Consider the following 27816-nt stretch of genomic DNA (forward strand, 5'->3'; position numbering starts at 1 on the left):
CTGATAGAAGCAGGGGAAGAGAAATTTCTGAAAAGAAATATAGACTGGGCACTGGGCACTGTCCACTAATCTTGAACTGCCAAGCTTAGGAGGGGAAAAAAAGCAAGCATTTTCCTTCGTCCCTTTCAGAGGGGCCCCTTTTGAGTTCCATTTTCACTCAGTGGCTATGCATGATTCGTACTGATTTTCTTTTTAAACACTTGCACTTATGCTCTTGTAATTCACATGAGGACCATGGAAACTTTGGTCCAACTTCACATTGGCAAGATTGACAAAACAACAAACTTTAGTGCCAATTATCAGTTATGCCATTTCAGGAATTTCTACCTTTTTTTTTCCAATCATCAGTCCCTCGCAGACAAGGGTGACTCTCTCTTCCATTCTCGGTGAGTCCGTAGGTGGCTATGGAGACCAATACAGCTGACACTTGGTTTGTTACACTTATTTAAAATATGAAAAGAATGAGGGAGCTTCCTCGTTCCGAATAACGGTATATTGAACACATGGAACAGTGCGTAGCTTGGGATCTCTATCATTGGTTGATTTTTAAAGAATAACTGCAGTTCACAATTTTTAATTCTTTGGATGACTGTGGAAGAGGTGTAGTGGATTGGGAGCCAACCATATTTCAAAAAGCTGCTGTTCAAGTCACTGTTTTATGTTATTTCTAAGTTGAATAAGACAAAAGTACTTACTAATAAACTTGCATTCATCTATCCAGACAAGCCAAAGAATTGCCTGCAATGTTACAATGTTCTGTTGCTGCTCCCCAGCAGCTGCCTGGGAACAAGGTTTCTATGAATCTAAACAGGTGTGCAGCGACGTAGCAGTTGGGATGTGCCAAATGGGGACAAGCTGGGTACAACAAACAGCATTCCTTTTTAAGATGCAGACATAGTTGCACTACATGTGAAAGGACTGTCAAGCAATATTAGAGGGATGTACAGTGCATTAATGCAAAATAATGTGTCCATTTCTATAGGGTTATGAGAACAAAGACTTGTGTATTTTCACAAATCATTGAAGCTGGCAGGGCAGTTTGAGAAAAGTGTTAATAAGGCATATGTGATGCTCTGCTTTATTAATGACGTGAGCATAGAAGTATGGAAGAATTATCAGAATTCATAAAACATTATTGCAGTTGAAGCTATTTATTGTGCATAGATCTGAGCATCAAATCTTGGGAAGGAAGTAAAAGCAGAAAAGATTCTTGTGTGATGCCAGGGTTTGGAGATTTTGGTTATGTAGAGGAATTTAAGTTGTAGCTACTGTTGTAAAGAAGATGTTACATAGGCAATACACACAATCAGACCTTGCAGCAAAACTTATCCATGCTGCTGTTTGTGCTACACTTGTCCCATTTTTCTGTAAGTAAAATCTATTCCTGCTGTGATGATGATTTATTTTGGGTTGTCAGAACCAGCACTCAGTGAACATTGTAATGTTCTGGAATACAGCCAGTTCCAAAGAGTTTGTTGCATTTGAGTTCAACTGCTGATTGATACATTTGATTGTCTAAAATATTAGTTACATACTATACTATCCAGGGCCAAGAATGTGGTTTGTTGTAAGGTTTTCAATCGGTCCCTCAAAACAGTTCAGAAATTGCAGAAGTGGAGTTTGAAGTCACAGTTAGTTACAGAAAACCAACAAGCTTGCAGAAAAGAAGTATTAAGATGTACGGGTGAAAAAGCATTTGAACTACACACAGCTTTTGTAGTTGGGGACTCGGGCCAAGAACAATTGAATGGCTTTGTGCTATTAGAATTGCACGAGTAGTTCTGGGAATTGGGCAGTTGTTTGAAATCGGACCTCCAGGAAAAACTGTGGGTGCTTAGACAAAGCTGTGTGCTCCTAATTGAAAGCAGCTGTGAATAAGTGTGAAGGAAAGCTACATTTAATATTTGCTTTGTGTACTGAATAAGATTAGAGCTTAGGAAATAAACTTAGCTTCACCAAGCCAGTACAGCACCTGTCTGTGAAAACCTGGTGTTGTGCCTTGGAGGAAGTGTTGAAGTGCAGTTTCCAATCTTGCGAGGGCTGTCCCAGGAAAGGAAGGTGAAGCGCTAGAACCTGAACAGTCTTTGATGCAGAGTTTGTCAAAAGTGAAGAATCATAATTCTTTAAGGAATTTTAATGAAATTTTGTAACACTCATGGTCACCAGCATTGGGGGTGAATTGCTTGAAAAGATTGGAGCTGCCTCTATTGTAATTACAGTTTAAGTTTGGCCATAGTTTGCTCTATCAGATGGCCTCCTATAAATTGAGATTAGAAATCAAATCATTTCTATCTTTACACAGTCAAAACCATTCATAAAAACCTTATTGCATGGTTAATTTTATTTGCTATAAACTTGTTTTATATTAACTAAACAAAACATGGTTGACTTATTTCAAATGCTAAGTTAGGTATAGAATAAAATCTATATAAATTGGCATAACAACCTGGTTAGACCTAAAATCAGTGACCAGTCGAGTAAGAGGACTGCAGGGGAATCAGTGGACCTCTTTGCGGTGTGTTGCAACACCACCTACCTCAGGTACTAGTCTAACTTCTAATAGGTTCATCTATACTTCTGTTTCAATCACTCCTTGTGACAGATATTCATTCTCACCACTATAGGCAAAAAAGTGCTGGGAGGAAACTTGATGAAGATCCTCAAAATCATGAATTGTTTGGATAAAGTATATCAGGAAAAAACTTTGCAACATTGGAATAGGGAACCAGCTTTGAACTGATCAGTCATTAAATACAACATAAGGAGCTTTTTAAATGTGGTGAATGGTTAGGATCTGGAGTGCACTGCCTGAAATGGTATTGGAGACAGATTCAGTTTGGTACTTGTACAAATAGAAATGTTCAGTTGGGCTATGATGAAAAAATGGGGGTGCCAGACTAGTTGAGTTGATTTTGTAAAGATCTGTCATGAACATGTTGACTGAAATGCTCCCTTTCTGTACTATTTGAATTCTATTATGCGGTGACTTGAAGTGGTAGGAAACTAAAACAGAGCCTCTTTCAAATGAAAATAATTTTTAAAAACTAAATTGTATTCACAGGATGTGGCTGCCGTTGTCTAGTTCAACATGTATTATTACACATCCCCAATTACCTTAAAGAAGGTGATGGTGAGCTGCTTTCTTGACCTGGTATAGGTCCACCCAGAGTGCTGCTTGGAAGGGAGTTTCAGGATTCAAATCCATGACATGAAGAAATAACAATATAGTTTTTTTTCTAGGTCAGGATGATGTGTATTATGCTATGGAGGGAAAATTTGCTATGATGGCATTCCTATGCATCTGTTGCCCTTCTCCTTCTCGCACTACTTTTGTTATATTGTGGCAATTACGTCTATTGTGCCTAAATTTTATGATCTACTAAACCCCCTCAAAATATGTTAAGATAGAGTCTAAGCTAACTTATTTTATTAAGTAAGTGTAAGGCTTTGTGTTCCAGGTGCAATTCAGTTGGTCAAACTACTTGACTTTCAACACCCTATATTTATACTGCAGTTAAAATACAAACAAGATTTAAAATAAATTAGCTTAACTGTAACTCTATTGAAATGCCTAACAAAATGATATACATATTAACTACTACCAATCAACTATTCCAATATAATAACATCCCATAAACACACCATTGGTAAAGGCAAGTTCAGTAAAATAGATTCTCACATGTAATTCTAGCAGCAGGAAGAGAACTTAAGCTTTTAGTTGTACCAGAAAGAAAAATAAAGCTTCCACATCTGCTTCATGACCCCAACAACTGCATAAAGTTAAAACTAAAAATCCTGGTTATGTGGGAGCTTGACCCCACCCATTCAGGCTGCTTCAGTTGTTGCAACCTTTTCAAAGAAAACCCAAAGCTTCACAATGGGATACTAGTTTCAAAGTCTTCCCACCCCCCAGCCTCGTCCCATGACAAACCCTCCCTCTTATTCCCACCTCCTGGACCTGATGCAACCTGTCCGCTCCCACCTCCCTGAACAATCCCCACCACTGCCTGCATTCACTTATCACCATCACACCTACCTTTCCCAGCCCCACCCTTCCACACTCTATTTATTTCAGAACTCCCTTCCCACCACCCCCCCCTCAAATTTCTGAAGAAGTGTCCCAGCCTGAAACATCAGCTTTCCAGCTCCTCTGATGCCGCCTGGCCTGCTGTCTTATCCACAGCTTGACAAGCTGTGTCAAGCCACTACCTCTGTCTCACATTTTCTTCACAAAATACCTCTTAAAGCCATGGTATCTCATAACTTTGACACAAAATAAGGTTCAAAGAAAAGTCATACTGCTCTTGAAATGTTAACTCTTTCTGTGACACTTTGGTTTTGTTTTAGATATCTAAAATCTGCCGATTTTTGCTTAATCCTTAAACATGTTAGGTATAGTTCTAAAAGCTTGGGAGCAGTAATATTTTGGACAGGAAAAAAAGTAGATCCAAATAGCCTGCCCTTTTAATGCCTTCATTAATTTCCTCCTGTGGTTCTGAGTATATCTACATCTTAATACAATTTACTAAGTCATAGGTTGTATCCAGAATTGAATCACAAAGACCATATTTGCAAATTAAGTGCAACAAAAGTAAATAGAAATGGAGGATTTATTTTATTTCAGACGATGGTGAGTATATAGAGCAAACTGCTTGGGTGATTGTCCAGAACCCTTTTTAAGGGCTTTGAGAAAGAAGAAACAGATGGGATTTTGTGCCATTAATTTAGTATTCTCTCCACGGATACTTCCTGACTGGCTAAGTATTTTGCAGCATTTTCTGTTTTTAATTTAAGATTGCTAGCATTTGTAGTATTTTATTCTTGCAACTAATGGGGGTCTAAATTATTGGAAATGCACAGAAAGAATACTACGAATGGAATGGGCTCCCACAGAGTAGTTACTGCATTATTACAACGCTACCTCCAAGTGATTAGCTAATATATTTCAAGTTGAATTAGCTCAACTTGTATAATCTCATTGATAGCATTATGATTTTTTTGTGGTTTTAAAAAATAAAGAATTGTATGATTTAGAGTCTACTTAAAATGGCAATCGAAAGTGAATGTCGGTATACTTGCAGTCACTATAACATATATTTCATTAGTGAATTCACGTTAATGCTATTCTAAATATAAACCCCTTTTTTATTACAAAAATATCTATTATTAGTTTCAGATCTGTTTGGGATGAGAACAGTTGTGTGACTTGAATATTCTTGGTTGTCAGCAGGCCAGCCTAATAGCATTAAGGGGCCATTTGTTTCTGACATTAACAAAACCTGCTGTCAGTATCATATGGCCTGGTACATGCAGTCACAACTGGTTTGGAGCAGTAATAGTAATTAGAAGCCAGGTTTGCAGGCAGTTTGCACAGAGCATTCTCCTGGAGATTTCATTTCTAGCACCTGAGTAGTAAGGTAAGAAGAGATTTACAGATGAAGGTAGATATTTACACTTGAGTTAATAGTTTTAAATTTCAGTAGCAGTATATTTGTACACTTGTCCCAAACCTAATAATCTAGTAAGGGTAGCACAGGTGAAGTGAATGAGATTTGCTACAACCTGATCTATTCTTTTAGTGCCTTTCTTCTGATGAGATTCCATGCATTTGCTTCCAGTTTATAACTGGAAAATATGTAATGGAACATATTAAAAATATCAAAAGGATAGAATTAGTTTTCATAATGATACAATGGTATTTTCTTGCTTAAATTCAACAACTTCTTACTCATGTTGCCAGGCAGCTGTGTACAGTATTCCTAAATATCGCTTATTTGGATGGTTAAACAGAAGAGAAGCTATTTAGTATAGAAAATCTGCCTTTAGCTTGTTATACCTGTGTGTTTCTGAAAGTAATATTTAATTAATCAGTACAAATTTGGGACTGAATTCTTGTTAAAATGGAAATAGTCTAAACTCCAGATGAATCTCAACGGCTGATTTGTGCAGATGCAATTTTTTTTCTTGAAACAAGACTCTTTCTTAAAGCGTGTAGAAGTGATTTTTTCGGAAGAACAAGGCACTGCTCAAACTGTTAAATGGAACAGCCAAACTGGTCCCCCTGTTAAGTGTGCAGATTTGATATTTCAGGCACTATACTCATTTTATATCAGGAACTTAATTCGTAACTTGGCACATTGCTGCTCTGATTTACAGTGTAAAACAGTACTCTTAACATGAAATTAATCATGATTCAGCTCCTCAGTTTCCAGAGATTCAATGAATATAATAGTACAGCATTTCTTTCAGAATAAGCAGTTGCTAAAGTAGAGTGGGAAGAGCCTTCACTTGCAGAGATTATGTATACTTTAAGAGCTTCGCCCTAAGGATATACTTACAAGGATGTAACCACATGACGAACTGTAGTCCAGCAGTAACATGCTAAAGAAGGATTTGTGTATAATTGCAGATACATTTCAATCTGAACTTTGTATGATTTTCATGCAACCCAAATCTGCGTTAACTGGGGCAACCAATAGCACACGAAATGCAATGTGGTGGCAGTGGTAGAATTTTCCTTTCAAAATACAAGATTTTGAACATCACAAAACCTCAGACAAGCCTTGAAGCAATGTAGAAACTACATCAACAATAGAACCCCAGAAAGAAAATCATTGCATGTTGTGTTGTTGAAAAAAAGTTCAAAGAAATTCTACCTGCAGTCAAAAACAGCGCAAAACAAAATGAACTTATCGACAAATATCAGCAACTGCAGTGAGTCTCCACAGAGTAATCTTAGAACAGCAAGACTACTGTATCTCAACTGTTTTGACAAAAGGCCAGAAATTTAGACAAATGACTTCGAAATACCCTCTGAACTGAAAAGCCACCAATGTCCTATCTGAATTTAGGCTGTTTAAACATAGGATAGGGCTATGCATTTCAAACTTGGCTGTTGCAGATCTATATAGTGAAAATGAAGAAATCAATCAGAAACAAAGAATTGCATAGTCAAGAAGATTCTCGTGGGTTCATGTGAAATCCAGCTAAGCTATGAGAAGTCTGAGAATATCTTCTTGTAAAGAAAACTTTAGAACTCGCCCTGTGGAGCTGATGTCTTGCACACAACCGCTACAAGAATCAATTGATCAGATTGTCAATAGGCACGGTGGCAAGTGTGAAGGCTCATTTTTCAGAGGTTGGGTAAAGTATAGCTTCAGAATCGATTGAAGCTTTCGATAAAAACCTTTTGGAGAAAAACAAAGGTCACTCGATGTTAACGCATGGCTTAAAGATGGCAGGACATTTGAGCCAGACAACCAAATCTCCAAGCAGCTACAGTTATTAGCATTAACATAGTAGCCATGATGCTGAAAGTGAGCAGGTTGTGTGAGAAGTGGGCCAGTTGCAAACATTGCCCTGCATTTTTAGATCTTTACAAATCATATGGTGCAAAGGGTCACTGTACTTGCCTAGACACACAGAATCTGGACAGTGAAGAAGGTTATCTCAGAGTATAACAGTACCTTGATCAGATGGATAAAAGGGCTGTGCAGTGACAGATGGACTTTAATATAGATAGATATGAGGTGCTGCATTTTGATAAGGCAACTCAAGGTAAGACTTGTATACTTAATGGTAATGTCCTGGGGAATATTGCTGAACAAAGAGACCTTAGGCTGCAGATTCATAGATCCTTGAAAGTTAAGTTGCAGCCGCCAACATAAGCAACATAGTGGGAGCATTTAAGGATGCAGTACAGCAATTTAGCAAGGCTTCTTCAACACTACTTTCAAAATGTGCAATTTCCTACCACCCTAACAAGACCAGGGAAGAAGGTACATGCGAACATTGCCAGCTGAAAATTCGCCTTCAAACCACACACCGTCCAGTCTGAGAAGTCTTCTAACAACACAGCAAGTATCCCTACAGCTCAGGATCTCCAACGATACAATAAGGTGACTGATCTCCACGTACTGCTGGGCATTTAGAGATAGGGAAGCGATGCTGGTCTACACGGTAACACCCACCTCCCATGGAAGAATTTTTTTTAAGAAGTGACAAGGAAAAGTCTTCTAGCAAGTTAAGATTTGAATGCACTGCCTAATAAGATGGTAGGCATAAATTTACTAATAACTTGGAAAAGGGAATTGGTTAAATACTGAAAGAAATATTGCTGGTATTTGAGTGGATAATGAGATTGGAAGTAACTGGGATAATAGGAACTGCAGATGCTGGAGAATCCGAGATAAGTTGTGGAGCCGAATGAACACAACAGGCCAAGCAGCATCTTGGCGGCCCGAAACATCAGCTTTCCTGCTCCTAAGATGCTGCTTGGCCTGCTGTGTTCGTTGGGCTCCACACTTCTTATCTTGGAAGTAACTGGACCACTTTTTGAAAAAGCTGGCATGAAGTCAATAGGCCAGATTTTCTTCCATTCTGGGATCTCCGGAGGGACCAGAAATAAATAACCCAATTGGTACTTTTTGGCTGAAGATGGTTGCAAATGCTTCACACTCCTGCACTGATGTGCCGTCCGTCCCATCTTTAAGTTTGGAGATATTTGTTGAGTTCCCTCATGTTGGTTTAATTGTCTACCATCATTCATGACTGGATGCAGCAGGTGTGCTATACTCTGATCTGACCTATTGGTTGTGGGATTGCTTAACTCTGTCTATTGCATGCTCTTTGCACTGTGGCATGCAAGCAGTCCTGTGTTGTACCTTCACTTATGAAGATTTGTTTTTATTTATCCCTGGTGCTGCTCTGGGCATGCCCTCCCACATGCATCATTGAAACCAGGGTTTCCTTCGGGTTGATGGTACTGGTAGAATGGAGTACAGGCTGGGCCATGAGGTTGCTAATGATGGGCAGTATCTTTTATCCAGCTTTAATTTGCTAGATCTGTTGAAATCTGCCCTGTTTAGCAGAAGTAATGCCATATAATGCAGTTGTTGCAGTGTTCACAACTGTCAATACAGCTGTGAACAGATGCAGTTCCAATAGGTAGATTGGTGGGGGTAAGATATCGTAGTTTTTTTTTCCTTTTTAGTTTCCTTAACACATACAGCAGACCCAGACCAACAACAATGTCCTTTATAATTGCCAGCTCAGTTATACTGGGCCACTTTTTTGATTACATACATTGAAGCACCTCATCCAAGGTACATTTTGCTTCCTTTTCACCTTCCATGCAGTAACGTTCAACATAGAGAATTCAACATTAGCTACTCCTTCTCGTAGACTGACTGTTACCCACTCCCATCTCGATCAAACTGTTTTTCTTTTTCATAGGTCTCTATCCCCTCTCCCCACCTCATCTTCTGAATAAAAACAAACTTTTTCCAGGCTACCATCAGTTGTGAAGGCAGATCACTGGACCCAAAACCTTAACTGATTTCTTTCCACAGATGCTGCCGGATTGAGTTTTTCCAGCAATTTCTGATTTTGTTACTATTTTCCCATTTTGGCTTAACAAATAGTGCAAGAGAACTGAAAGAAAACATGACATTTAAATTCTGCGATTTGTTTATGGTCATCTAATCTGCTTCCTTCATCCCCCCCGAATCAGAACAGTGCTTTTTGACTACGGTTTCACTCCTTTTATGTGCGGCTTACAACTCAAATAGTATGATTGTCAGTATTTGCTGTATATGTGAGCTGTTACGTCAACTATTTGTTCTAATTCATGTTGACTGTGTAATATGTGAAACAAACATTGATGTAAATACTTAGCTAGAAGTTTAAAGGAGGCATAACCTCCCATTAATAAATAATAATTACTGCAATGAAAAATCTTAGTGCGTTCAGTTGGCAACAATCAAAAGATTTTGCTTCATGTTTATAACCACCTTCTAAAGCTTTGTTCACTTTTTAAAAACCCTATAATTACCAGCCTACTGGGTCAGAATCTTAAAATTAAATATTTGTTAGGCTTCTACTAAGTCATTTGATGCAATGACCTTATGCAGTCCAATAAGCAAACCCACAATAGAGGTTAAACTCTTGATTACACCCACTTTGCTGAGGGAAAAGGTACAAGTGCTAAAGTAGAATACTTAAAAGGCAATAGAAAATTGGGAAATTTATCAGTTGTGTTGAAAGCATGTACTATAACTGAAGGATGAATCAGTCACAGCATAAATTCTTAATGTGGCACATGGCAATATGTCTAGTTTGTTTCTATTAATGCTGATGTTTCCTTTGTTTAAAGCAAAAAACATTAGTCACAGTTTACACAAAATTATTTGAGGGTTAACATTTTAGGTGTGGCATGAAGTAAACTGTTTTGTCATTCAGTCATTTGGATGCATTCAATAGTTAAGTAATCCAGGAGTGAAATGGGGCACAAATTATCTTGTTCAGTGGTTATATTATCTTCTGGATTGTAGGCAGTTACTTAAGTTTTTTTTTGTCTAATGTAACTTCATATGCAATCCTTCTAAATTAAAACAAAAATTTCTTTCCCTTTCCAGTGGTTCAACAGCTCCTTTCAGCACATTTTTATGGAGTTTGTGAGAAGCAGCAGTGGCTATTGCCCAGCACAACATAGCATCTTCGCAGACAAGTAGATCTGAACTGAAAACCACACTTTGGATTAACCATCAAACGCTTTGTTTCTGACAAGATTAGGAGAGATAACAGACTTGGCCTGTTCAGTATCTCCAGTTGTGTTCCTACTGCCTTGCAATGTATCTCCAAATGGGGTGACTGAACTGCTGAACGTAAAATTATACATGGTTTGAAGAAGAGTACATAACAAGTGGGGTAAAAAAAGGAGGCTGATTCAGAAGATTCAAAGAAGAATATTTCCTTTTGCTGCAATAAGAAACATACAGTCATATGAACACAGTGCGCATGTATTGACTTGGAGAAATTGTCCTTGTACTAATATACTTTGTGCCACTGATTCTGACCCCCATGGCTCGGATAAATCGCCCTGCGCCTGTAGAAGTTAGTTACAAGCACATGAGGTTTCTCATTACCCACAATCCTACAAATGCCACACTGAGTGCATTTATAGAGGTGAGTTTTGAAATGCTAAACATGTTTACAGCATTCATAATATGCTTGTTCAAATTATAACTGATTACGATTGCATAAAAAATGTTTGGGTGACTACTGTTTTATGGTTTCCACCAGTGCATACTTGAGAGTGCTTGTTGGTAACCCCAAAATGTACTCTGAGTGATTTTTGAGTTCTGTGAATGGATAGTTTCCTTGGATTAAAAATAATAAAGATGCATGATTTGTTTGGTCAGTATCAAGAATTACAAAAATATTGCAGAGCAGGAACAATAATGTTTATCTTTCTCTGAACACACTGATCCAATTCCCTTCCTTTCAACAGGTCAGCTAGAATTTTTAATCTTTGAAGTTCAGTATCAGGATTTTCAACTGAAACACAGTCTGATAAAGGCCAGAAAAGCTAGTGAGCCTCTTTTAAAATCTCAGCAATCTTTGTGGTGTAGGTACCCCTGCTAAGGAAGGATTTCCAGGATTTTTGTCCCAGTGACTACGTGGGCATGGTGATATAGCTATGTCTGGATGGTATACATTTAGGAGGAAACCATGCAGGAGACGGTGTTTCCATGCATCTGCTGCCCTTCGCTTTCCCAGTGGTAGAAGTCACAGATTTGGAAGGTGTTGTTTAAGGAATTTAACTCTTAAAGTTGAAGTATATATTGAAGGTGTTAGCTGAAATGTTATTCAAGTGAGCACAGGTGTGCTACTTATCACTGAACTCTTAACTTCTGACTTACTCCGGTAGCTACATTGCATATGTTGCTAGTCCAGTTCAGTTTCTGTTCACTGGTAACTTTGAAGATGTTGAATCTCAAATGTTTGTGCAAGGAAGGCAAATGGATAGTTGGCCTTGAACGTAGGAAGACCAGAGTATAGATGTGGGGAAATCTTACTAGAACTGTACAGGGCATAGATGACAACACACCCAGCGTGCTATATGCAGCTTAGGCTTCCTTGTTTGGAGGCAGTTCACTAGTTTGATACCCAAGATAGCAGTTACTTCCCTTAGGGAAAAGTTTGGGCAGGTCATGCCAATGCTTGTGGAGTTCAGCAGAATGGGAAGGATTCTTAAGCTGGTGACATAGTTGCAGAATAAAGAATCTGATATTTAAAATGGAAATTAGGAACAATGTCATCTCAGTTGTGAACCTTTGAAATTCTGTATTCCATACAGCTGTAGTGGCAGAGCCATGAAATATTGCCACATTGGACAGATTTTCAAGAATTGGGGAGTCAATGAAAGTGGGGAACAGACAGAAAAGTGGAGCTGAGGCAAGGGTCAGATCTGCACTCACCTTATTGAATAGTAGAACAGGCTCCAGGATCCTGTTGCTCTTGTTTCCTCAGTTCTTCATGTCTAGTCTGTACAGATAAGATACAATAATGATACATTTCTGTTTCAGGAAATTTATTTATTCAGAAACACTCATACTTAAAAATAGAGGAATTTGCATTACTCAAGTCTTAATGTGATTTGAAACATCTTACACTTTCCTTCATCCTCAATCTTCATGAGTTCAAAATATGCATGTGTTCGGGCCCTTACTCTTTTGTAGTTTATATGAATGACTTAGACTAACTTAGGAGGTTGATCAGCAAGTTCATGGATGATGTGAAAATGAGTGTTGTGATAAATAGTGAGGATACAAGAGGGTATAGATGGGCTAGTCAGATGGGCTGATCAGTGGCAAATGGACTTCAGTCTGGATAAATATGGCCACATCTTGAGTATTTGTGCATTTCTGGAATCCATATTATGAGAGGGATGTGATGGTATTGGAGGGGATACAGAGGAGTTTTACCAGGATTGTCCCCAGGCTAGACAGATGAAGAGAGATTTGACAGACTGTGGCTTGTTTTGTTTTGAGATTGAGAGGGTACATGATCAAGATGTATATAACTGAGGGGCATAGATAGGGTAAATGGGAAGAAACCTTTCCCCTTAATGGAGGGATCAGTGACTGTGCTATAGGTTTAAGGTTTAGAGAAGGCAGAAGGTTTAGAGGAAATGTTAGGAAAACTTATTCACCCAGAAGGTTGTTAGAATCTGGACCTCGATGAAACCTCATTCTGATACCCTCATAACATTTAAGAAATATTTAGATGTGCATTTGCAATGCCAAGGTATATCAGGTCATGTGCTGGAAAATGGGATGAGAATAGATACGTGATAATAAAATGTGAGGCAGGATGAACACAGCAGGCCAAGCAGCATCTCAGGAGCACAAAAGCTGACGTTTCGGGCCTAGACCCTTCCTCAGAGAGGGGGATGGGGTGAGGGTTCTGAAATAAATAGGGAGAGAGGGGGAGGCGGACCAAAGATGGAGAGAAAAGAAGATAGGTGGAGATAGTGTAGGTGGGGAGGTAGGGAGGGGATAGGTCAATCCAGGGAAGACGGACAAGTCAAGGAGGTGGGATGAGGTTAGTAGGTAGATGGCGGTGCGGCTTGGGGTGGGAGGAACGGATAGGTGAGAGGAAGAACAGGTGAGGGAGGCAGAGACAGGTTGGACTGGTTTTTGGATGCAGTGGGTGGAGGGGAAGAGCTGGGCTGGTTGTGTGGTGCAGTGGGGGGAGGGGACGAACTGGGCTGGTTTAGGGATGCGGTGGGGGAAGGGGAGATTTTGAAACTGGTGAAGTCCACATTGATACCATTAGGCTGCAGGGTTCCCAGGCGGAATATGAGTTGCTGTTCCTGCAACCTTCGGGTGGCATCATTGTGGCACTGCAGGAGGCCCATGATGGACATGTCATCTAAAGAATGGGAGGGGGAGTGGAAATGGTTTGCGACTGGGAGGTGCAGTTGTTTGTTGCGAACTGAGCGGAGGTGTTCTGCAAAGCGGTCCCCAAGCCTCCGCTTGGTTTCCCCAATGTAGAGGAAGCCACACCGGGTACAGTGGATGCAGTATACCACATTGGCAGATGTGCAGGTGAACCTCTCCTTAATGTGGAATGTCATCTTGGGGCCTGGGATAGGGGTGAGGGAGGAGGTGTGGGGGCAAGTGTAGCATTTCCTGCGGTTGCAAGGGAAGGTGCTGGGTGTGGTGGGGTTGGAGGGCAGTGTGGAGCGAACAAGGGAGTCACGGAGAGAGTGGTCTCTCCAGAAAGCAGACAGGGGTGGGGCTGGAAAAATGTCTTGGGTGGTGGGGTCGGATGGTTGATGGCGGAAGTGTCGGAGGATGATGCGTTGTATCCGGAGGTTGGTGGGGTGGTGTGTGAGAACGAGGGGGATCCTCTTTGGGCGAACACCTCCGCTCAGTTTGCAACAAACAACTGCACCTCCCAGTTGCAAACCATTTCCACTCCCCCTCCCGTTCTTTAGATGACATGTCCATCATGGGCCTCCTGCAGTGCCACAATGATGCCACCCGAAGGTTGCAGGAACAGCAACTCATATTCTGCCTGGGAACCCTGCAGCCTAATGGTATCAATGTGGACTTCAGTTTCAAAATCTCCCCTTCCCCCGCCGCATCCCTAAACCAGCCCAGCTCGTCCCCTCCACCCACTGCATCCCAAAACCAGTCCAACCTGTGTCTGCCTCCCTAACCTGTTCTTCCTCTCACCCATCCCTTCCTCCCACCCCAAGCCGCACCCCCATCTACCTACTAACCTCAAATCCACCTCCTTGACTTGTCCGTCTTTCCTGGACTGACCTATCCTCTCCCTACCTCCCCACCTATGCTCTCTTCTCCACCTATCTTCTTTTCTCTCCATCTTTGGTCCGCCTCCCCCTCTCTCCCTATTTATTCCAGAACCCTCACCCCATCCCCCTCTCTGATGAAGGGTCTAGGCCCGAAACGTCAGCTTTTGTGCTCCTGAGATGCTGCTTGGCCTGCTGTGTTCATCCAGCCTCACATTTTATTATCTTGGATTCTCCAGCATCTTCAGTTCCCATTATCTCTTAGAATAGATACGTGGTTGTTTTTGACCGGCATGGACACCATGGGCCAAAGGGCCGTTTTCTGTGCTGCAGACATACATGACCCTACACAAAATATCTTGCAATGAATTATGCAAGCAAAGGCTGGTTTCTGTGCAGTCGCTTAGAAATCTTATGGAAAAATGACTTGAGGTATGATCGTTTTTCTGATTCTGAATGAGTAATGAGTAAAAAGCACCATAATACTGAGGTGGGGCAAAGGGTTCCCATGGAATAAAGTAATGAATATGAATTTTGTAGCCCAATAAACCTAAAGGAAAATTTTAAACCTTTCTTGGAAGATGTGAATTCAGATTCCAGATCTTGCTTGCTTAAATGTTCCACTCAAAATTCATCAGGCGAGATATCATGGTCTGCCCACAAATTCATTTCATCAGGTCTTACTTTTGACACCATCTGCTCCAATTTCAAGCATTTTCTTTATAATGCAGAGAGCTGTGCTGATTCAGTGAATAATTCTATTTCTTAGCGTCCTTTAACCAGGACTGCAATTTCAGTCTTATTACATCAGGGTGCACTTAGCAGGGACCTCGAACTGCAGAGGATAAATTGAAGCCATCTCCATTGATGAAAGCAAAATTTTGAGCAAGTCTAGCCATAAGATAGTGAGAGAAAAGCCCATTTTCTCATTTATTGCCATTTGAAAATGGCAATGCTTATAAGGGTTTTTTTTGTGTAATAAGAATCTCTCAATTCTCCATGACTGTTTTCTTGAGAAATAGAGAAAATGCCAGATTATGTTCCAGTGGTTGGGGGTGATACTCAGTTTAAAGGTGTAGAACTGAGGCAGGTAACAATAATGGAGGTATTTTTCAACTGACAGTAATTACGTACATTTCTAAACTGTATGAAACATTTTATAAACAGCCAACTGTTCCATTTATGGACCTTTTACAGATAGACAGCCCTGTAGTTCAGAGTTCCATGAGCCCTCCAAGCTAACCGTCAGAAACATGATATAACCTACCAAAGTTATAATAAAATGATTGAGTTTTGGTTATGGATCCCAAAATATTCACAGTAATTCTAATAAAAGGCCTTATCTAAAATGTGACCACATTTACTTTTTTTTTAATGTATTGATTGAAGACCAAAGCCAAGGCTCAAACAACATCCAACATGAGACTGCTTGGAGTGTTTTATCTTGGCCCTGCTTCAGTTCAGTTTGCTACTTAAGAAACATGAGTGCAATTTCATATGGGATTGAAAAACACGGATGGTGCTGCAACATGAACTGTAAACAATTGAAAATGTTTTTCTACTTTTACAGCTTTGACAGTTTTCTGTACTTTGATACTAATCAGACACATGTTGGTCCACACTGTAGGGATTCTCTTCTATTAAAAACAAATGCTCAGATGTTTGAGTATAGGAGTTGGGACATCATGTTAAGGTTGTACAGGACGTTGATGAGGCCTCTTCCAGAGTACTGTGTGTGGTTCTAGTCACCCTGTTATAGGAAGGATGTTATTAAATTAGAGAAGGTCAAGAAAAGACTTACTAGGTTATTGCCAGGAATGAAGGGTTTGAATGATAGAAATGGGTTGGATAAGCTGGGTCCTTTTATTTTTTCCATTGGAGCATAGGAGGTGGAGGGGTGAGTTTGTTGCGGTTTATAAAATCATGAGGGGCGTAGATAAGGTGAATAACAAGGGTCTCTGCCCTAAGATGGGGAGTTCAAAACTAGGGGGCGTAGTTTTAAAGTGAGAATAGAAAGTTTTACACGGGACACAGGCAACTTTTTCACACAGAGGGTGATTCGTCTGTGGAATATACTGTCAGAGGAGGTGATGGATGTAGGTACAGTTTAAACATTTAAAAAAACATTTGGATAAGTACATGATTAGGAAAGGTGTGGAAGAGCATGGACCAAATGCATGCAAGTGTGGCTAGTTTAGTTTGAGAACATGGTCGGCGTGGACTAATTGAACCAAAGGATCTTTTCCGTGTTGTATGACTATGACTGTAGCTGTAATCAGTAAGAATACTGTGAAGTGGTTTCAAACCTGAGGAAATAGTCAAGCTGAATGGAATGGTGCAGTTTAACAGGCTGGTGAAATGCTTAATTAAGTGATAATTGATGTTTTTCTATAATGTCAATCCTAAAAATAGTGAGAATTGAAGGCTAATTAAAATAAAATATAGAGTCAGAGTTTTTAAAGCACGAAACAAGGCCCTTCAGTTCACCATGCGCATGCTATTTCTTCCAAGTCAGTCAATTCTAATCCCAGTTTTCAGCACTTATCCTGTAACCTTATTTGGTATGGCATTTGTAATGTTCATCTACATAGTTCTTGAATGTCTCTAAGCGGTTGCCACCTCTTGAAGCTGACAACTGAGCTGTTTATTCTCATCAGTCACGTTTCATTCAATTGAATGGTTTAACTTGCAAAGTCGGACAGCTATTGCAGATTGCTTTAGAAAGCTACTTTCTTTTTATTTGGTTTAAAAAAAAGTTGCCATATTGTTCATGATTATCAGACTAAATTTTAAGATTTTTGCCCTGCACCCCCATTTATTTGATGGAAGTGTGTTCCAGATACCCACAAATCTTTAGATTTTTTTTAAAAAACATTTTCAAATCTCCCTCCTCACATTACAGAGCCCAGCGCGTTACCTGAAGGAAGTAATAATTTCAGTTTTCAAAGCGTTACAGAATGAAAAATTGTGCAAATTATTCACTGTTAAAATACAGTTGGAATATTAACATTGAACATCAGGAAAAAGACCCACTGAGATCTTAGAAGAAAATCAAGAAGGGAGAAGATGTTATCCAAAAGAATATTACAAGTTTGCGGAGCGAGCAGATAGGGTTCAGTGCAGAGAAGAATGAGGTGATGTACTTTGTTACCCTTATTTTATATTGCCTTTCAGTGTTCTTTCAACCAAAGTGTGGAGCTGGATGAACACAGCAGGCCAAGCAGCATCTCAGGAGCACAAAAGCTGACGTTTCGGGCCTAGACCCCCCTTCAGAGAGGGGGATGGGGAGAGGGAACTGGAATAAATAGGGAGAGAGGGGGCTAAAATAAGGGCACTGTTCTAAAGGAGCTGAGCTGCAGAGGAACCTGGTGCACAGATCATTGATGACAGGATAGGGGACAGTAAACAAAGCGTGCATTGTTATCAGCTTTATGAATAAGGATATAAACTACAAGGGGGTGATGTTGTACAAGGCATTTATTAGACCTCAGCTGAACTATTCTGTACAGTTATGGGTGTCTTAAGAAAAATGAGAATGCAAGAGAACAGAGACAATTGACTAGAATGTTTCAAGTACGAGAAGCATTAGCTATGAAGATAGATTAAAGAATTTGGGATTTCTTTCTGATGAAAAAGAAGGCTGAGAGGAGTTACAGTTGAGATTTTCAAAGTCATGAGTGAGCTGGACAGAGTAGATTGGATGAAGCTGTTTGCATTTGTCAAAGAAACAATAATGAGAGGAATTTAAAGTGATGTGCAAACGAAGCAAAAGTGATACTTGGAAAAGAATTGCTTCACACAGCAATTTGTTGGGATATGTAGTGCACAACCTGGAAACATGGTAAAGGTGGGTTTGATTGAGGCATTCAAGAGATTATTGGAATTTTTTCAGATAGTAATGGTGTGCAGTGATACGGGGCAAAGGCAGGAAATTGGCATGAGATAATTCAGCTGGTGCAGGAAATGACTTCCTTCTGTGCCATAATAATTGTAAGATTCTGTGAAGCCTGTTGGTTTTGCATAATTTACTAGAAAGGTACGAGAAACATTGCTATAGTATTTTATAAAAGAAATCCGGAGGCTGAGAGGATAATTTTTTTCAAAAAGCATTTCTAAAAGGAAGGCCACGTTGGACCAACATTTGGAGTCTCCAAGATTTTCTATCCCACATCGCTGCTCAGTGTTTGTCTTTTGTGGTGATGCAGGAACCTTAGAACAAGGCCTTCTGTTCATGTGTCACTCAACAACATTGATTTAACTAATCATTCATATTTGTGCTGTGAGTGACAAATCGCAAACAGTGTTTTGGGGACCGTTACAGGGCAGGTCTGCATGCACATATCACAGGAGATAACTGGTTCCAATTCTGATCTTTATAAAGAAAAGTGCAGTACAAAGTTAAGGATATTGTGCTGAACTTATATAAATTACTGGTTAAGCATCAGCTGAAATATTGTATATCAATTCTAGATATTACACTATAGAAAGGACATCAAGATTTTAGACACAGTACCAAGGCATTTCACCAGAATGGTACCACAGATTAAAAACATCAGTCACACAGAGGTTAGAGAACCTGGGAAGAAATTATCTTGGAGCAGATAAGGCTAAAGGGAGATTTAATGAAGTCATGAAAGAATTGAAGTAAATAAGAATCCGTTTCCATTTATAATACGTGTGATGATTGGGACTATATTACCTATAGAAACATGGAAACAAATTTAAAAGTAATTCTCAGAAATAAATTGGATGTATTCTAGAAAAGGAAAATATTACAAAGTTGTGGGGGCAAGGATGTGAGATTCTATCACTGAATTGATGTTGACACAATGGACTAAATGACTATATTTTCTGTGCTATGGTAATGTTAAAATTTGCTTCTCATTGGGAATGGACAACAAATGCCAGACTAGCCAAACCCCAAATGCACAAATTTTGTGAAAGAATTTTTAAAAGAATATCAGGCAGACTGATGTTGAAAATTAACTAAATCTTTTTTCGATTAAAACTAAACATTTGCTTTTCAAGCTATTGTCTAACCAGCAAGAAAGTTTGAATATAGACGAAATGTAAAAAAACTGCAGTCAAATTTTACTTGTTCCTGTTTCTGAAATAAGGGCCAACTCCAGCTATATTTGAGATTATTTTTTAAAACTGAGCATCCAAAAGATCTGAACTTGAGTTAAGTCTGCAGTCTTTTCTAAAATTGGAAAAACAAAATAAAAACGAGTATCTGTGATCCCTTCAGCCATTTGTCTTTTTCCTGTCTTGTTTGAAATAGTATGTTTCATTGTGTTCATCACTCCTTTTAGGAGCTACAAAAATATGGTGTGACCACTCTTGTGAGAGTATGTGACGCCACGTATGACAAGACTCCACTGGAGAATGAAGGTATTGATGTAATCGTAAGTATGAAGCTTCACTTTAACTTCCACTTGGTTAAAGCAATTCTATGAACTTTTCCAGATAAAATGGAAAAATCTAAATACTGAACTGAGCAAAATAGTGAAAACCCGTTGTTAATGAATTGTGAATAAACTAAGCATTGCAAACTTGCAATCTCAGGAGGGTTATTCTGAGGAAGGGTCACTGGGCCCAAAACATTAACTCTGATTTTCTCTTCACAGATGCTGCCACAATTGCCAAGCTTTTCCAGAAGCTCCTGTTTTTATTCATGATTTACAGCATCTGCAGTTCTTCTGGTTTTTAAATGATGAAGCTTGCTTTTGTCCTTTTGGACATAGAAACTAGGAATGAGACTAGGCCCTTCAGCTCTTCAAGTTTGCTGCACCATGTAATATGATTGTGGCTAACTCTTTACTATGATGCTATATTACACTTTCTCCCCACACCCTATGATGGCTTTAATATCTAAAAATGTATCTATCCCTCCAACATATTTAGTGACCTGTGCCCCACTGCTTCCCAAGAATTCCATAAGTTCAGTACCCTCACCTCAATATTAAATGGCCTACCCGGTATGTGTATCCACCACAATCCCAGAGGACCATAAGGCTGCACTCTCTTCAGAGATATGACTTCTGGCCATTTAATCTAAGGGTCACCATGCCTTAGGTAAAAGGAGAGGTTGAGGTGCAAAGTCCTTCTTAACTTCAAACTGTGGCAGTTGAATATTGCAACATTACATTACAAACCAGCTGTCTAGGCAACTGAGCTAATCTGTTTAGCTCTCTACCTTTATTCAGAAGCCTTCCAAACAATCAGCTTTTGATGCCATTATGCCCCTATCACACCACCGATGCCTTCCTGTGTGTTTCATTCTCGCATTTATTAATTTGACTTAATTTTATCCAACACACTTTTTTTTTCAAGATAGTAGATAAGTTGTAATTTTTACAAAAATGTTTGCAATCACTTCAATCTCAAGTGTGATGATTAAGTTATAATTGATCATTCTTACTGCGCCATAGAACTACCTGCTGTTGAGGTGTGTTTTTGGAGTCCTAGTAAATATTGAATTGGATTTGTCTAGGGAAATCTGCCATTCTGTATCATCCTCTGCCAAGATCTGATTTTGCACTCACTTAAAATCCATTGAAAGTGAATAAGCATATTTCCACTCTTATTAAAAATGGCCAATAGAGTCCCACATTATGGAAACAGACCTTCCGGTCCAACTAGTCCACGCCAAGCACATTCCCAAACTAAATTAATGCCACTTGCCTGAGTTTGGCCTATATCTTATCAAACCTTTCCTCTTCATGTACTTATCCAAATATCTTTTGAAATGTTGTAACTGCATCCACCCTCTGGTGGTTTGTTCCACAGATGAATCACCCTCTGTCCTTTTTTTTATAACTTTCTTCTCTCACCATAAAAATACGCCCCCTAGTTTTGAACCCTTCCACCCTAGGGAAAAGACTGTTTCTATTCACTTTATGTATTTAAACCAGTTTTCATTGCATTGTTACTTTAACTTAAATAATCCTATTTTATGTTGATGCTTCCAAGAAGTTTCAACTCAGTTCTTAATTGAACTCAACAACTAATCTCTTCTAAGTAGCCACCTTTGTATCTGGAATTTAATTTTTTAATATTGCAATGCCCAAATGTCTGGAACCCAACCAGGTTAAAATTTGCATTCCTCAATCTGTCATTTTGAGAACTTTTTAACAAATGAAAAATTGTCAGTTGACTTCTTTGGCTCATTCCATTAAAATAAAATTTGTACTTCATGAAAATAAAAGCCATGTACGGTATCTCTGTGAAGAGAAACATGCTGCTGAAATTTTTCATCTTGTATTCATTCTGACAAATGTTAGAATGCTAAATTTCAAACCATCACAACAATTTATACTATAGGAGAAAAAAGGGACACTGTGTAGTTGGTATGTCAACTCTAATTAGATGAGGTGTTGTTATTAGAGGTACTAGCTTTCCCGGCCCTCCAGTTAAGTCAGAAAAAGGTGCATGGCTTAAATGTATTCTTTGCAGAGAATGCATTCACACATGAATTTATATCACTTCCAGCAGGCTTAAATGAGCCAAGCTTGAATTTGATTTGATCACCTTAAATTAGTTATCAATGTAGATATAATTGCAATCCAGATTGTGCAACATCTGTTGGCTGTTCTTAAAATCACATCTAACAGTAGACAGTTTACTTGGGTTTAGTGGTTGAGTACAATCTGTACTCTGCCTATTAAGACCAGCCAAAGGAACATGTTTGATTTGATGAGACAATCATTGGGACACATTAGCCTGTGTATTTGGCAGTACACGGGTGCTGAAGTTCAAACATGACCTTTTTCAATTGTGTTTTTGGACTGACCATAGCATCTGGTTTGTGGAAAGTAACACTCAAATCATCTGTGCCTTGATGCTGCACAAAATCGCTTCCTTGAATTCTCATGAAAATTTCTGAAATACTTTGCCTTTCGAGAATACTTGGAGGTAGACCAGGCACTTTTTAAGGCCATATGGTAGTCTTTTGGCTATTTGTTCACCAAACGATGTGTAAAGTTACAATGTTCTGATCAAGATGGCCTTGATCTTGCAAGAAATAATAACTGTTCTGTGCAAACAAAAGGAATATGTTCACATCTTGCATGGTGTTGAAGTTACCCAGGAGCATGGAGAGCCTTTAGCTCCCCATTACTTTTACAATGGCCACACCTTGAGCAATTTACAAACCAATGACCAATCTGTTCCCAAGTAAATTGTGATCATTTGCCATTTAGCATGGTTGCATTTGTCCTGATGTGTGCAAGTTGAAAAGCTAGCTAACAGGAAGCAATAGAGTTAAATGTTCTGAGGAAGGGTCACTCAACCCAAAATGTTAGCTCTGATTTCTCTCCATAGATGGTGCCAGACCTGCTGAACTTTTCCAGCAATCTATTTTTGTCAGAGATAAATGGTCACTTTTGAGGTGGCAAAATTGAGTTGTCAACTTGGCATGGCATGGCATAGGTTTGGTGCTGGGACCTCAGATCTTTATAATCAATATTAATGACTTGGGGACTGAATGTATTGTTGCAGGAAAGTGGATGCCCTCCTATGAGGGAAAATTTGTCTGGTCACACTAGTTAACCCATTTCGGTTAAATCTTAACGTATAGGTGACAACTGAGGACCCCGACCTTTCCTGAAGACATGACTTGGATTATCTTACCAATTAACTTTAACCATCAAGAGGACCCTGCCTTGCATTCAAGGCGTGTCTCTGGTGACTATGACCTGGAAAACGCTGTTTCGTTCAAGTGCAACTATGCAGTTGACCCACCCCATCCTCAAGACATGTTTTGGAGTGTTTGCCAGTTTATTTAACCACCCAAGAGATTCCTTGCCTAGCCTTTATATTAAGGCAGCCGTGATCATCCTGGGATTGCAGAACTTATTACTCCAGCACCTACTGTCCTTTGACACTCAGTGGACCCTTTCTTTTAAGATTCGGACGTGACACCAAAAAGCAATACGGAAGAAGCCAGGGTTGCAGGTTACTTTGACTATATGATACTCACGTAATCTGGTCCCTTTTATCCATTGGCCCACATTTCTCATGTGCTGCTCACAGTGCCAGATTGTTGGGACAGAATGACTAAATGAATCATTTGACACTCAGTTGCACTTCATTGTTATTTTGCACTACTGGGAAGAAAAGCTTGGGGGTGGGGATCTAGAAGCAGCTTCACTGAACAAAGGGAAACATATACACTTTTTATACATTGCTTTTAGCCTGCCTTTACAAACCAATCGTGTTAGTAATTGATTAGATATGTAGGCAATCAGGTTAATGTTGTGACTGCCCGGTCAGTTGTCAGACATCTTATTCAAACACATTACAGTTTTAACTCCTGCGCTTTAACTCATATGACCAGAGTTTGGACCAGCCTGAAAAGAGGCTTCTCTCAACATCTGTCAAAGATATTTCTTATCAGACTCTCTGTGCAAGCAGCTGCATGTACTTCTGTGTAACCAAGCCCATTGTATACATTTCAAAGAATGCTTTGTGTATTACCTTTATCTAGTTACCTTGAATCTACTCCCTCGATGAAGGCGACTTAAAACAGGAAACTGTGCAATCTGCTGTGTCAGCTACAAATCTTCCTCAGCTATTTTGTTAGCTGCAAATGGTTTTCAGCTATGAGTAGTTTTACAGTTTTACTTTTCAACGCAGCTTAAATAACTCATCAAAAATATGATTCCTTACTTTTAATGAAATATTTGTACTGTAAAAATATAAATTCCCATTGAGTCTGCATGTAAAATCTCTCATGCTCGATGAGGTTAATTTATATGTTAATACATCAGTCTGCTGCTATTTACTAAGTTGCAAGTTATCACATGCAGGAAGTTCAGTAATGGTGTTGTCAGTATTGCAACTTTTCTGACCTGTGCAATAGACTGTACATTTCATCAAATTGTGGTTTGAAGACAAATTTCCTTCCTGCAGTTGAACTGGAATTGTTGTTTATTTTGAAGTTTAATGAATCAGCCTGTATTGTTAGTTGAGCCTTTGATCTTTTTTTTTAAAAAAGCACTCCTCCCATTTTCGGTCTGTTAATTGTTCAAATGTTATGTTCTATAAGCAAGGCATCACTTTATGTGAATAGAAGTATGACTTGTATATACATGTAAAATAGCTCTACCCGTGTTAGAACAACAGGACTTTTACACTAATATACTTCGTCCAAGTGATACAAGTTTGCTGAAATCATATTAGTCTTTGAATAAGAAAAAGCTGAATGTGCTGTTAGCACCTGTGGTTTATGACTAATGGATGCATCATGTTTACTTGAAAATTGCATAACAGATTAGTAGAGAAAATATGAAAAATAACTTGCATCTCCTTAATTTGTGAAGGAAGGTGTGGTTTCAATTTAGACCATGGGCTATTTGGTCCGGGGGCTCGTTATTACCGAGGGGTAGGGCAGGGTATTCCCTATGCTGGGATATATGAGAGGATGAGCCCTCTACACAGCACCTCTCCCTGCAGCTATTTAGTGGTTGTCAGGTCATTTAGTGTGGCATGCCTTCTGTGACTAATAAATAGTATGTGCAGAGTTACGACACTGAATGAGAGTCGGCAACGATTGTTCTTTAACAGGAAATATCAATTATATATAAGTAAAATACTGTTAATACAGGAAATCTGAAATTAAAATAAAAATGTTAGAAACTCTCGCCACATCTGACAGTATCTGTTTGAAAACAGTTAACATTTCAGGTCACTTTCTGTAAACTTCAGATAACTATCTCAATAAACATATGACATGATGAGCACAAAAATAATGTAATCAGCTTTGTTCATTTCCCTTCCATTTGCCTGCCTTCCATATATCTAAGTTTATCTACTTTCACCTACCCAGTGATTCCTTAGTGACCACAGCATGAATAGTGGACGTTCCATCAAGGAGACTGCAGATAACCAAGTAAGACATCCTTGAAGTTGTAGGCCTAGAAATAGCTTCAGACTGCACCATCTCAGTCTGGGTTGCTGCAAACTGAGTTGGCTAACTGTTAGACAATCGCATGGGCATTGGCAGGGTAGTAAGTATTGGAAGAGAACGTTAGCTTCCTGAGGCGGCAGCAGGTCCTTGCCACAGAAAGTCAGGCTTATTTTCTAGCATGGGATTCAGCTATCCTCCTGATTTGTTAGAAAACAAAGAAATTGGCTTCCAGCCTCAATACAGTATGCTGACAAGACACCAAACATCCAAAGATTCCCTTCCTGAAAACCCTAGAGGTTTTGCACTTCAGAGATAATGGGAACTGCAGATACTGGAGAATCCAAGATAACAAAGTGTGGAGCTGGATGAACACAGCAGGCCAAGCAGCATCTCAGGAGCAGGAAAGCTGACGTTTCGGGCCTAGATCCTCCACTTCTGCAGGTTCCTACCCAACCAATCTATATGAGCCTTAACCTGCCCATTATCTGCAAAACACCCTCGCCAACCCAGCTCATGACATTTGAATTGACAGTGTCAGGTCTCAACCATAACTTGGTAAGTAGCACCTTTGCCACTGAGTTAAAAGGGTGTGGTTTCAAATTTCACTTCATAGCCTAAAATCAAATTGTAGGCTATTAATCGAGTATTGTGGGGGGTGGGATGGGCAGGACGAGGGGTGGTTGGAGAGTCCATTTGTATTCCTCTTTAAACCAGGTTTTCTGTATTGCTATGACTGGTGAGCTTTGCAGCTCATCAACCTCATTTATGCGCCTAGATTATATCTTAACGGCATCCTTTTTTGACAGACCCTATGTACATAGAACATTACAGCACAGTACAGGCCCTTCGGCCCTCGAAGTTGTGCCGACCTGTCATACTGATCTCGAGCCCAGCTAACCTACACTATTCCATGTACGTCCATATACTTATCCAATGACGACTTAAATGTACCTAAACTTGGTGAATCTACTACCGTTGCAGGCAAAGCGTTCCATTCCCTTACTACTCTGGGTAAAGAAACTACCTCTGGCATCTGTCCTATATCTTTCACCCCTCAATTTAAAGCTATGCCCCCTCGTGCTCGCCGTCACCATCTCAGGAAAAAGGCTCTCCCTATCCACCCTATCTAACCCTCTGATTATTTTATATGTTTCAATCAAGTCACCTCTCAACCTTCTCTCTAATGAAAACAGCCTCAAGTCCCTCAGCGTTTCCTTGTAAGACCTTCCCTCCATACCAGGCAACACCCTAGTAAATCTCCTCTGCACCCTTTCCAAAGCTTCCACATCCTCCTTATAATGCGGTGACCAGAACTGTACACAATACTCCAAGTGTGGCCGCACCACAGTTTTGTACAACTTCACCATAACCTCTTGATTCCGGAACTCGATCCCTCTATTAATAAAAGCTAAAACACTGTATGCCTTCTTAACAGCCCTGTCAACCTTGGTGGCAACTTTCAAGGATACTCCTACCAAAGTGCATCACCTCACACTTGTCTGCATTAAACTCCATTTGCCACCTCTCAGCCCAGCTCTGCAGCTTATCGATGTCTCTCTGCATCCTACAGCATCCTTCGTCACTATCCACAACTCCACCGACCTTAGTGTCGTCTGCAAATTTACTAACCCATCCTTCTACGCCCTCATCCAGGTCATTTATAAAAATGACAAACAGCAGTGGACCCAACACCGACCCTTGCGGTACACCACTAGTAACTGGTCTCCAGGATGTAGTACCAAATGTAAATACAAGGTACTGCAGTTGCTGGAGAAAATCAATAGCCAGGCAGCATCTGTGGAGAGAGAAACAAGGTTAATTTTGCAAGTCCAACATTGCTTTTCTTTGGAATTGAAGGGAGCTTTTAAGGGGCTTTTATGATGTAGAATGGGAGTGGGGTTGGGTGGGAAAGATGAGCTGATGGAATAGATGGGAAAAATGTTATGGAACTAATTAAAGACATTTGTTCTTTCGAGTTCAGTTTTGGGATACTAGTCTAGATTATTTTCAAATGCCTTTATGGAAGTCATGATTCATTAGATATTAAATATATCTTAATGTATATCATTCTTATAAGCAGCTTATATTGTATATCTGGACATGTTAATAGCAAAGTCATTTTCATTGCAGCATAAAATCATATGTTTTGCTTGTATCCTTCAACCTTTTAAGGATTGGCCGTATGACGATGGTGATCCACCTCCAAACAAAGTTGTGGATGACTGGCTTAATTTGCTTAAAACTAAGTTCAGTGAACAGCCTGGTAGCTGTATCGCAGTCCATTGTGTTGCTGGTCTTGGGCGGT

At 39.6% G+C, this 27816-nt stretch overlaps 1 protein-coding gene across 15 annotated transcripts in view; it reads left to right on the top strand.

Moving 5' to 3' along the window:
* Positions 1-27816, top strand: part of LOC125451436 (protein tyrosine phosphatase type IVA 3-like) — a 140146-nt gene that overhangs the window by 104814 nt on the left and 7516 nt on the right. For 14 of the 15 annotated variants that reach the window (XM_048528507.2, XM_048528500.2, XM_048528506.2 and 11 more), the window contains 3 exons: positions 10416-10965; positions 19915-20007; positions 27684-27814. In XM_048528507.2, the coding sequence (XP_048384464.1) occupies positions 10861-10965; positions 19915-20007; positions 27684-27814 (329 nt within the window). In that variant the 5' untranslated portion in view covers positions 10416-10860. Of the gene's footprint in view, positions 1-5316; positions 5418-10415; positions 10966-19914; positions 20008-27683; positions 27815-27816 lie in introns of those variants that run through there. The other variant, XM_048528508.2, reaches the window with a different exon arrangement.

This window comes from Stegostoma tigrinum, chromosome 5, assembly GCF_030684315.1.
Source record: "Stegostoma tigrinum isolate sSteTig4 chromosome 5, sSteTig4.hap1, whole genome shotgun sequence".
In the NCBI taxonomy this organism is placed as follows: Eukaryota; Metazoa; Chordata; class Chondrichthyes; order Orectolobiformes; family Stegostomatidae; genus Stegostoma; species Stegostoma tigrinum.